A 12,517-nucleotide genomic window follows, 5' to 3' on the forward strand; every position below is an offset into this window, starting at 1 on the left:
GGCAATTTTTGCATCACACTTATTCTGGATCACGTCTGTCACATCCGCACAGCCCAGCACCGGCATAAATGACATGTAATAAAAATTAGACCCCAACGCACACCATGTACTCATTTACTTTGTGTCCGCCCCGATGGTATCTATCGATCAGTGTGAGGGAGCACAGTTCGCACACACACACATTGCTCGCGGCTCACAATCCTTCTCTCCCCTTCGTGAAAACACACAATTATGTGTCGGTGAGCCTGTGAGTGAGAAAGAGGGAGAGAGAGAGAGAGGGAGAGAGAGAGAAAGAGAGAGAGAGAGAGAGAGAGCGAGAAATCTGACAAGTGAGTATGAGTGAAGGAGACAGAGAGAGATGGAAGTGCAGTGTCGAGAGTGTGAAACTAAGACGTTTTTTTTTTCTTTCTTTCCCTTAAGAAAAATCCATCTGTCAGACCGGTGGTCATCACATTCATGTTCCCCCCCCTCCCAGTTGATTTGTAGTTGATTTACACAGATGAACCACAACACTACATTGACTAACAAGTCGACCCCGACCGAAATATTGGTTGGTAAATATTATTGGCCAACATTAGAAATATGTTGCACAAATTTTTATAGAGCATAAAAAGGAAAAAGATCCCTGGGGTAATGTATAGTTATTCATTTTCCAGTAATTTAGGACACTAAGTGGTTGGTTACGACTTTTGGGAGTAAACTTGTATCTGTATGCATGTATATGTTCTGTCTGTATAAGAATATTATAAGAATACATCTTGTTACAATGCAATATTCAGCTGGAAAACCTCGGGTCCTACCATTCATATGGGCGCAAAATGACACGCACCACCCACACAAACACCACTACAGACCAATTACTCTCGCTCTCGCATGGCAACAGCACATGATCGATGCAATTCACCTCTTTAACGCTGTGTCTGATCAGTGTATATGCCTCTTTAAACAGTGAAGGATTTGTTGGGAAGATTTTTCATCACACGTCTTTAAAAGAGGAACGGAAATGCCATAATATGTCATAAAGGAATCAACATTCTCCAGTGCATATTATCGGCTGTTGTGACCATAAAACTGTGGTTTAATGTGACAGGAGAACCAACAGAGACCATGCCTGGCATTTACTGTACTACAAGTCCATTTCAAAAATCGTCCTCCTACATATTGATTCAGGGATTTCAATAAGGCTGCAATATATCAGTGCGGCTTTGCATGTACAGTTCAACTCTATGATCAATCAGTCATTGTCAGAATGCAGCTTTAGGTCAAATAAAAGCAATATATTTGATTTGATTTTAATGCATTCTTCTTTTTTTTCTCAACCTGCACATAACTACGCCCATTTCAGATAGATTTTTCTTGCATTTCACAAAAAATCCCCAGGAGAATGTGGCTCCCTGAGCCGCATACATACCGTGTAGTTGGCAAGAGTCATAATGATGGAGAGGTAAGTTTGAGAGTGAAGGCAGAACAAAGCCATGGGGAGATAGATGACTATTATAGCAGCATCCTCCACACATCCACGGAATAATCCTCGCTAAGCTCCACTCACACTCTGAATAGATGGTTTCTCTTCAGTGACCATTTAGTGGCGAGAGGGGAAGTTAAGACCCATCACCTGCTTCCTTTTTTCTCTATAGGATATTCTCCACGATGGCAGCTCAATCAAGGTGTGGTTTCGCTTGTTCTAACTCAGCAATCAGTTGCTTCAGTTCATCTCATGGTGATAATAAAATCAACTTTCAGATTTCAGACATTTGTTTCGGAATCGCCCTTGGTTGAGTTGGCATTTAATTAAAGTATTTCAGGTTCATAATTTTATCTCGGGTTACTACTAGAATAGGTTTATATTAATTACATTGCTTCAATGGTCATAAAACACATTCTGTCCAGCAGCACTGTATTCCCCCTCCTCTTAACCCTACTCTGTACCTGCAACTACATCAAAATGAGAATTACAGTCGGGTTATTATGTGAAATCTGAACTGCAGCTTTACTGCACATGCCGTCCAGGATGTCATTTCCTTTTGGGGGTGGAGGAATAAATCTACTTCGCTTTCCTTTTTGTGATCCGAGCAGCACTGCAGCTCCCGTGCAGTGCCGCTCGGTACCGTTTTGAACCTTCATTAAGAAAACTCTCACCACAACTGCCACCTAATCTCTTCTCCTCACCACCATCACCATCATCACCACCACCAACACCACCTACTTCCACAGCTCTCTTCCATCTCACAGCGCTCACTCCTCCTTCTTTTTACATGCTCTGTCATGGAGGTTGAAGAGTTGCATAACAAACCCATTTCCAATTTCCCTCGCTATTATGTTTTAGATTTTGTTCCTCTCTCTCTCTCTCTCTCTCTCTCTCTCTCTCTCCCCCCCCTCTCTCTCTCTCTCTGCCTCTATTTCTATTTGACTCCTGGTTCACCCAGCTAATCCTCAGTCTGTTACAATCTGTTCTGTGAGTCAAAAAGACAACCTTTTTATCAATGTGGCTCTAAAGCCACTCTAAAGGCTTTAAGCCTATGTTTACCTATTCATTCATTCATTCATTCAGTTTCCCCCTGCCTGTTATGGTACGTTAAATGTGCGTCTCTTCTTTTGTTTGTTTGTTTCGGTTTTTTCCCAGGTAGCAATAAATGTTTGAAATCTATTAAAATAATAATAATAATAATCCCAACATCCATTTTTGACATTAAAAACAGTTCAGTGCGAGTCTTTGGTGTAACACTCAGATTTCACCCTGTGCTCCTGCGATTTTCTTGAAAGATTAAATTAGATCTCATCAACACTGATAACCCAGGCTGTTGTCCTCTGATGCATGTCATTACCTTTCTTCCTTCTTCCAGAAGAGAAGAGGTGTGATGAATGCAACCTCAACCAGCGTGGGCTTAATTTTTTTGCTTTTATTGACTGATTTCTTTTTGCCTTAACAAGCTAGATAAACAAACATCCTTCCTTTTCATGACTGATTAAACTGACAAAACAAACTGACCTTAAAGGACAACTCAATTTCATACTGTTTTACTCTAGGTGGTGGACCCTGCCACCTGTTTAGCTTCAAACAGTGTTCTGGGGACCTTATTTTCCTCCTAGAACAGATTATATATTATTACCTCATTAATATTGTAATTAATACAATTCTGAATTTGAATAGCTTCTCCAAAACTACAGAGTGCCTCTTTACACACATCCCATACAGAAATGTAATATATTATAAATATAATAACAATATAGTCATATATGTTAACTGTGAAGCAATATATGACGAGGACAAACATATAACTTTGGATATATGGAGATGTAGGTTTAAAACATCTAAAATATCCATAGTAAAATGTGTATATGTCCATAACTTGAATTTTCATATGGTATTAAATGCTGCAACCACACGTTATCAATATATATATAATTCATAAATGTTAATTCATAAATGTTAAGGTAGTAATCAAAAGAATACACAAGATGAATTTTTCACATATATGTAAATAATATTCTATGCACATATGTATGGTTGGTATTACAATGTATACATATGTATAAATAATTAAATCAGTGACATATATGTCAAAATATGTCATTTAAATACATAAACATACATTTGTATGGGTTGGACACAATTTCTACTAGGTTTGAGATATTGTTTGTACATATATTTCGTACAGTATATGGGTATTTTTTATATGTACATATATTACATTAGCATATGGGATGGGTCATTTGGGTATTTTTTATATTTACATATATTACATTAGCATATGGGATGGGTCAGGCTTAAGGAAGTATATCAAGTGCAAGATGGCAAAAAGTTTCAGACTACTGGTGCATTTAAAGCAACCCAGCACTGTATCATTAAGTAAATCTGGGTTTCAAAGTGGTTATATTTTCAAGTATCTCAATATGGAAAACATCAGTGTTCACTTTGTAATAACCCAAAGGACTGACATTGCTGCAGGGAAGAAGAGGAATCAGCTCACCTGTAGAAGTAGGAGCAGCCTCGCACCGTGTTGTGGCTGAAATATTCCTGGGTTTTCTCGTTGCCAAAATCCTCCAGAGGATCAGCCCACAGCAGGTCGCACATGGGCCCGAAAGCCGGCGGCTCCTTGAACCGATCCAACTTAACATAAAAAAAAATGGAAATGTAAGACTAGAAAAAAGGGCCCAAACACCGTCAGACCTGGAATAGCCGAGACAGCATGCTATTACCTTTTTAATGTCGTCTAAGGTGTGTATTTCAGGTGAGAGTCCACCGTGGACACACAGAAACTGTTGGTTCATGAGCGCAGCCAGGGGAAGGCAGTCAAATGCATCCATACACGAGTCATACACCTGCTCTGAGTACTTGATTTTACCTGACAGAAGACAGACATGCAATCAATGAAATGAAGAAGTGTTAGTGTGACTGAACAAGTACGTTTACAACAAAAATGAATATGACACGTTGATTTGTAACAACTGACAACCTCTTTATTGAGGCAGGCTTTTAGTTCATGAAGCATGTTTAAATCTCTTTATTACTACTTTGACTTCTCTGGCTTTTATTGGACATTTTGTTCCTTTGCATACTTCAGTAGATATCTCTGCAACACAATACACTGCTAGATGTCTTTGGCATAATGTCAACTCTGTAATTTCCCCATTTGTTGTGGATCATTTTTATTTTTGAGCGTGTGAAATGGAAATTCTTGCATATTGCTTATTTAATTGTTATTGTTATTATGATAATTATTGTTCCTATGAGTGAAACAACACAAAATTACAAAAGTAGTACTTTTGTCAGTACACAGTAGCATCTGTAGCGCCATAATAAAAATGGTTATATATGGATAAATATGTTTCAAAGTAATAAAATATTAGTATGAATTCATTTTATTTAAATATTATGTGTGCACATGAACAGACACAGTACATGTGTTTTGCTATCAGCTATACATTTTTAACTGTTCACAGAATATCATCCCCTTTGTTTGGGCTGTCGTACGGAATGAGCAGGCTTTACAGGCAGGTGCTTTAATTGTCATCTTTACTTAAAGGGCCACAGGCCACACGTGACATTATCAAGACAAAAAAAACGATGATAAACACAGAGAGCTACTCACATTCTTGTTTGAAGGTGAAATATTCTGTCAAATGTCTACATTCATGATTTCCACGAAGTAAAAATAGTGTCTTTGGATAGAGGATTTTCAGCGACCAGAGGTATAAAACACACTGTGGGGAACAAAGACACAGATAAAGTGTTATTCAGTGCGAAAAAAAAGGTTAACAATTCAGTTTAAATCAGCCATCTGCGGATTGTTTCCCCCCCGTGAATTACGTAAAAGACGTTCTGAAGCTTTTACCTCAATACTGAAGTAGCCACGGTCAACGTAGTCCCCGAGGAACAGGTACCGTGTTGTGGCTGGTGATCCTCCCACTTCAAACAGCTTCATAAGATCAAAGAATTGCCCGTGGATGTCACCGCACACTGGAAGACGACCAAAGTACAGCAAATGTTATGGAATCAAAGAATTGAACAGAATATCTTCATCTGCATCGTTGCTTGTGTTCTGTTTTTTAGGACAATTTTTGAAGACAGAAGGCAAAAGAGACAGTAGAGAACAGGATCCTGTGGCAGCGCTGTGGAACAGTTTGCATCAGAGGTGTGTGTCTCTTCTTTCTGCTAACAGGTTAGCTTTATAAATAGACTGACAGGTGGGCAGTTCACCTGCATGGCGATGCTACAGTTTGTGTTCATATCTGTATTTCAACTGTCTAAATAATTCACATTTTATAAAGTTTGCGGTGTGTTCAACTGCTGTTGCTGCTATTAAGATATCAGAGGAGTAACATTAATAATGAAGTTTAATGCACAATCAAATATAGATGTTATGTAACCGTAAGCGCTACCTTAAATAACAATATGGTGCAAACACAACAAAACAGAGAACGTAAGCTAATAACATGTGTTTGAGCTCATTTTCATGTCCACATCTCTTCATTATCACTCTGGGTACCACAATCTGTCAACTACTACATACAGAATAATCTCAACTGACACATATCTGTATATGAATGCAAAAGATATAGGAAATGGACAAGATTTCAGTATCAGACGCAATTCTACTCTCTGCTTGTAGAATTGACCAATGACGTTGGATGAAACGCAATCTTGAAACGCACCAGCTGTCGTCTAACCTCAATTATCCACATGAATGTGTAGATTCGTTCAAAGAAACTAGCTAATTGATCACCAGATGATAGCTGACGGGTTCCAAGATTGCTGGCTTTGACTTTGAGCCATAATTGGCACATGGAGGAGGAAGTCTTGTCCATTATTGGACATTATTGTTGTCCATTATCCTGATAGCTACGACTGGCTACACTAGAAGCCGCCATACAACCCGCCTCTGATAGGCTTACACTGATATTCTTAAGTAAACCTTATCACCCCAACCAACGAAGGCAACAAGGATGAGCTAGCAGAGGCAGAGTAGGGTGGGTCATGACTTGGAATGTTAATGATTAATGATTAATCGATCGATTGCCGTTAAGAACTGATCAAAAATATATGAACCAACAATGAGAGGTGCATTTAGAATGAAGCCATCATTTCATTTATCGATCAAGCGACTTGGTGTTTACTAGTATTCTCTTAACACCTAATGTAGCCGTCTCTGATGTTGCATCATAGACCAGGCCAGTGGTCCAAGCCAGGCCATGGAAAAATGTCCAACATATTTCATTTATTATTAATGATTAATCGAGTGTAAAGGCAATCGCATCCACAAAGGCTAAATCATCATCATACGACAGCTGATGGGTTCGGATTTTGTGTGTTTTTATTCTATTGACTGTTGGGTCTACCAAATATCTATAAGTTGTGTCAAGTAGAAACATGATTCACTTTTATCAGTCAGTAAAGCGTCAGAGGAGGCTGTGAGTTATAAAAACAATACTCCTTCAGATGCACATTCCTGCAGCAAGACTATATATTTAATCTGCAATTACAGCTATACTGCGTGTATTTACATAGTTTAAACGCTTGGATTTGAGAATATAATGGTTTCAGATTCTCTTGTCCTCGGGTCATCATTGTGTTGAGGCATTTCTACAACTGAGAGGCCCCTGTCCTCCGCAGAAAAACTGCGAAGCTCTCATCTCGAAGGGGTAGAGAAAGCTCGGGACCCCAGGGAGCTGCGCACTTTTTTTTTTTTTCGCAGCGAACACCACGGCGCTGGAGTGCAAACCTACATCTCATTTCCTCGCTGCCTTCAATTTTTCATTATCATCTTCCTCTGTCTCCTTCTCTCCTACTCACCCTCCATCTCCTCTCTCTTTCCCGTCTCCCCTATCAGCTCCACAGTGGCCTTCGCCCACTCAAAGCTTAGAGCAATGTGAGTGGGAGACTGCTTGTGTGACTAAAGCAATCAAACGCACACATGCGCACATACCTACGCGCGGACACACACACACACACACGCGCAAAAACACCCGTAAGAACACATCCATGCAAGTAAAGATTCACGAGTGCATAACTAATAACATAACATAATATATGACTACACACAAACACACACACACACACACAGAGCAGCAGAGACGTTCAAACACAACTCGAGCTCACAGAGACAGAAAACAGACCTCCGCACTCGCAAATGCCCGCACACAATACTCGGTTCATCATCCATATTTCATGCTTAATATGTAAAGCCTCCATTTTCCCAACGCCAGTCAAGATGAAGAGCCTTCTCCTCAAGTCAATGTGCAATTTCATCCACTTGTCACCTTTGTTTCCGTAAAAACACCATACTTGGTTTCAAGGAAGATAATTGATATGCTCTAATTAATTTTTAATGCCCAACAGTTTTAGGTGAACCTGAATGACGACAAAATATCCATCAAAGGAAGGATGGATGAAAGACTCCATTTGACTGCCCTATATACTGTACTTGGCCTACTTTGTTGATGGATACCGTGAACTAAGGGTGGGTTATCTACTTCTCAGTGTTGAGGTGAAAGATCTAGTTATTTAATGTCCTCTCACTTCTGTATCCAAACTTCACATGACCTCATTAACTCGATGTCGATGGCTACGCTGATGGGACAAATTACGCCACGCGACTTTTCCTTGGGTGACGTGTTGTAAATAAAGCAGCGCGAGGATTTTGATTCCCTACTGAAACACCCAGACGCTTCATTTGCGCGTTGGCAAAACGTTCTACGCGCTTGTTTGTCTGCTTGTTTGTATTGTTTGAACGTGCCTGATGTGGTTTTATCTCGTCTAACTCTTATCTTATCCAAATGGTTTGTATAATCGAATCACAAGAATCTGAGTATTCTAAAGACATATGTCATGAGTACACATTTAATCTGAGAAGCTGTGTACAGCGCCTAACCTCTGTTGTATTGTCATGCGAATGAGATGAACGGCCTGCCGATGGGCCGTCGGCAAATGATATTGTCTATTAATGGTGCAAATGGAGAACTTACTTTCATTTCATTTCTCCATTTCAAGTCTGCCGATGGCAGGCATTTCAGAACTGAGAAAAACAAGCTCAATTTAGATCTTGGATTGCGATTGCAATTGATTAGATTGTGATATTATTTTTTTGGCCAGATAACACAGCACTATTCAGCACTGAGGATTAAGTATCATTTGAATGTATTTCTTAATAACCATAGTTATGACAGACTTAGAGAACAGAAACATGGGAGAGAGTCTATGGCTTAAATTGAACAATGGTCGACGAATCAGTGAATGCCAACATTGACTAAAAAAGCCTACAGTACCTACTCTCACCTGTTATATGAACACATTCTGTGCGTCCGGTTCAGACATGTTTACATAACTAGGACACACTGTAGTTGGTCAGAAGGAGAAATAATCTGCTGACAGGTACAGATGCTTTTAAAAATTCACATTTTTCTTTGTTTTCTTTATTTTTCCTTTCATATTGATGCATGTTCATGTCGCTGCTTTACTCAAAGATGGTACGCCTTGTTTTGCAACTGAACAACCAGACTTTTTAAACCCTGAACCACATGCTACTGCTGTTTACACCGATGCTTTCACTCAGTTGCATGTGTTGAGCAGGATTACTTTGAGCCAGCATGTATTTGAAAGAAAGACCCAATAATGCTCTCTTTAGAGTCGAAGCAGAGCAGCAGTCTGAAGTACATTACTTGAAAAGCCCCACCAACAACAGACCAGTGATTTAGTCTTTGATGAGAAGCCTTTTAATGAAAGATACGGTGTTTCTGAAATATCCTTGGCCTATTTCACTTGACAAGATAATGATGTTTCAACCTGAAAGTGTCAGTTTCCTGCAGTAAGAATCTACATTCATGTAGATTCCTATTATCTGTCTTTCATCTCAGCTTGTGCTCCAGTAAGGTGCCCTGTTTATTTTTGTACCACAGGTACAAACAGTAGCATCGCCAGTCTTCATCCTCTCTTCCTCTCTTTAGTCGTATGCTTTTCCACACTGTCATCCTCACTTCTACACGCTCCTTAAAGAAAAATAACCACACAACTCTGAAATTTGGTCCAGGCATTCATGTCCCCCTCAAAGCAAGTTGTTATAACTCTTTTGACTTCTCACCTAGCGCCATGATCAGGTTTTAAGTTGTCCAAATAGGCCCTTTTCATTTTCATTTTGAATTGTCAAAGCACAGGTATGACCAGTAATGTTAACAATGGCTCCAATCAATTCAGTGTCCCGTAATTCTGTGTCAGTGAGTGAGCATGTGCAACACCAGGGGCCTGAAACTGGCTCAACTAAATGTAACGCAGCCATCATTAAAGGTGAAGCAAGCAAGAATTGGCTGCCTGTCAAATTTATATAAAAAAAAATAGGGTGCAGGCAGGGTAACCACTAACTGCTGCTAACTGTAGTGATGTAAGCTCAGATAGCCACGCAGCTGGCAGTTCAGAGCTTGCGCACTTGGGGAGTGCACAGGACAGGGATGGGCAGAGGCTAGCTGGTTAGCATGCTAACTTCAGCAGATGTCTTTGTAACACAATACAAAGACATCATTATGTCAAAACTGCTATTTATTCACATTTTGATGATGATTTGTGTTGATTTTTGAACATTATCAATTAAAATTCTTACGTAAAGCCCCTTTAATCTTATAAATTCCAACTGTGCTTTTCCTGCTTATGTCTGCCATGAGAAGGGTTCGTACTTCCTTTGTTGCTCATTAGTAAATGTTAGCATGCAAACATGCTAAACTGAGATATTGAAAATGTAAAACAATATACCTGCTTAATATCAGCATGTAGCCATGTCATTGTACGCATGTTGGTGTTAGCATTTAGCTCAAGTACAGCGAGCATACCTGTAGCCTCTTAGTCTTGTATCGTTATAAATCATGACAAAATGATACACAGCGATCAAAGAACGTTTTTTTTTTTTTTTTTGACTAGCCTATCCAACAATTTTAGGCTACATGAAAATCAACATTATGTTATTATAATGAGAATAAACTCACAAAATTAAAGGACACAATTCATCTGAAATCAACTTTAGCTTGAAATTAAACAAAGCCTCGACAACTAGCCTAAACTATGATTTCAAAGCTAAACCCACAGTCTTAAAACTCTGTTATGGCTAACGACCACATCGATCGCTAACACCACGGCTGCTTGAGTACTGGAACTCTGCTAAATGTCTCTAACTGTTTGTGCTATTTATTAGGTTTAGCCTCTTCGTGATGATTTGCTGGATTAGGAGGATGTGCTAATACATGTCCTTCCAGGACTGTTGTAACTTCAAATGTCTCTGTATCATTTTTGTCACATAATCTCAGGAACATCTCTCAGTGTAATGCAATACAATTCGACAGTAACGCAACTGAAGCTACAAGATGACCAGTGAGTTGAATCAGCGCCTCGGCAAAACGGTTTCAACTTATAAACTTCAGGAATGTAAGATTCATCACAGGACTGCTGCGTTTGTCACATTTGGTGACTAAAGTTTTTAAAAGCAGAATGAATAAGTCACATTTGCAAAACTCATGCATTAGGTAGCAGTTTCATGCCACATGTCGTGTCTAATCAGATAAAATACGTTTAACCACACATGGCGTCGTCATCGGTGTGGCATCCCGCAGCCGACTTAAAGTGCATCAGGACAAGCGCCAGGTGTTTCTGACAAGTTCAGTTCACCTGTGACTGGCGCCTCGATGTCCAGTATGGTTTTCTCCTGACGTAGGATAGCTGCCCCCTCATTGACGATTCGAAGGGCCACAGCTTCCTCCACGCGGCCCTCCTTGGTGAGGTGGGCCTTCAGGAGGTCCACCCGGGGTTTCCCTTCGCAGTCGAACACTTCCTTCAACGTGAGTCGGTGGCTCAGAGGGAAGGGGACAGCTGAGGACAGAGCACAGGCACATGGTACATTTAAACATAGTTGTGTGTGTGTGGGGGGGGAGCAACATCACAGTTACTATGGCTACAATTAATTCTCGACTATTTTTGCAGTGTTTTCAGAGGACAGTGGCAAAGACGACATATCATGAAGGAATTCATGTGGAAATCCTATTTGAGAAAACCCCATCCATGTTTTGCCCGCAGGCAGTGCTGTGCTGCTGCTGCTGCTGCTGCTGCCTCCGTCCATCTTTGTTGAGCGTGTGTACATCTTAGCCATGAAAACCATCTTCATAAACACAGCGATGCCATTTGCTGACTTGAATTAAACAGGACATAGAAAATATCCTGAATTATGCAGAGATACATGTCAAACACAGACGTTTATGTTCACAAATGAGTTTGTCTTCCCCGCCCGAGGTGCAAATCACTCACACGCACTTGTTCATGCGGCGCGTTTTCAATACGACGCACACATATTGGTGTTTTCCTATATGTCAGTAATGCATTTTTGTGACGCAAACAATTCAATACTGAAAAAGTCGAAAAAGTCCAAAGTCAGTTAATAACAGTTTTTTCTAGTACAGATGTGTGGTTACTTGCTAAGTATTTTCCGAGCACCGGATAAAACTCGACAAACATCTAAGCACTCTGTTCATCCAGCACTCTCTCTAGATCGCTAAAGCCCGTGGCCATTAAAATGCGCCAGTCAACCTACCCAGCAGACTGGCTGTGAAACTGTGAAATCCAACCACAGATCATTACTTCCGTGGCAGCAAAGGTTATTCATTAGATCTGATGTTGATATCTGTGTGTGTGTGTGTGTGCGTGTGCGTGCGCGCCGCCACCACAAGCTTCCGTGGCTCCGCGTATTAACATTAATCTACAGATCATGGGGCTTAACACGGCAAACTCTTTCTAAGTGTCGGAGCTGTGAATAATTCAGATGAAAAGATGAAAGAAGTCACACGAGGTCCAGTCGCAGAATTCACTCGAATCACCGGCAATGACACAAGCGCACACTCGCATATGAAGGGGTGCGAGTAATGGATTACATCACATCTATGTTTGCGTAATTGTACTTCTCTTTAATGCAACACAGGCATGCTAAGGATACCGATAATTTGTAGTCAAGGACACTGATAACTGATCATTTCTAGTAAAATTGAAAAT

The 12,517-nt window shown here is 40.2% G+C and overlaps 1 protein-coding gene across 4 annotated transcripts in view; it reads right to left on the minus strand.

Annotated features, from left to right (window-relative positions):
* The window catches only part of ppp3ca (protein phosphatase 3, catalytic subunit, alpha isozyme), a 31,717-nt gene that overhangs the window by 12,525 nt on the left and 6,675 nt on the right, over positions 1-12,517 (minus strand). For all 4 annotated transcript variants that reach the window (XM_030437390.1, XM_030437388.1, XM_030437391.1 and 1 more), the window contains 5 exons: positions 11,147-11,347; positions 5,337-5,461; positions 5,094-5,205; positions 4,201-4,346; positions 3,972-4,111 (listed from right to left, as the gene is read on the minus strand). In XM_030437390.1, coding sequence (XP_030293250.1) covers positions 3,972-4,111; positions 4,201-4,346; positions 5,094-5,205; positions 5,337-5,461; positions 11,147-11,347 — 724 coding nt within the window. The remainder of the gene's footprint in view (positions 1-3,971; positions 4,112-4,200; positions 4,347-5,093; positions 5,206-5,336; positions 5,462-11,146; positions 11,348-12,517) is intronic.

This window comes from Sparus aurata, chromosome 13 (assembly GCF_900880675.1).
Source record: "Sparus aurata chromosome 13, fSpaAur1.1, whole genome shotgun sequence".
NCBI classification, from domain to species: domain Eukaryota; kingdom Metazoa; phylum Chordata; class Actinopteri; order Spariformes; family Sparidae; genus Sparus; species Sparus aurata.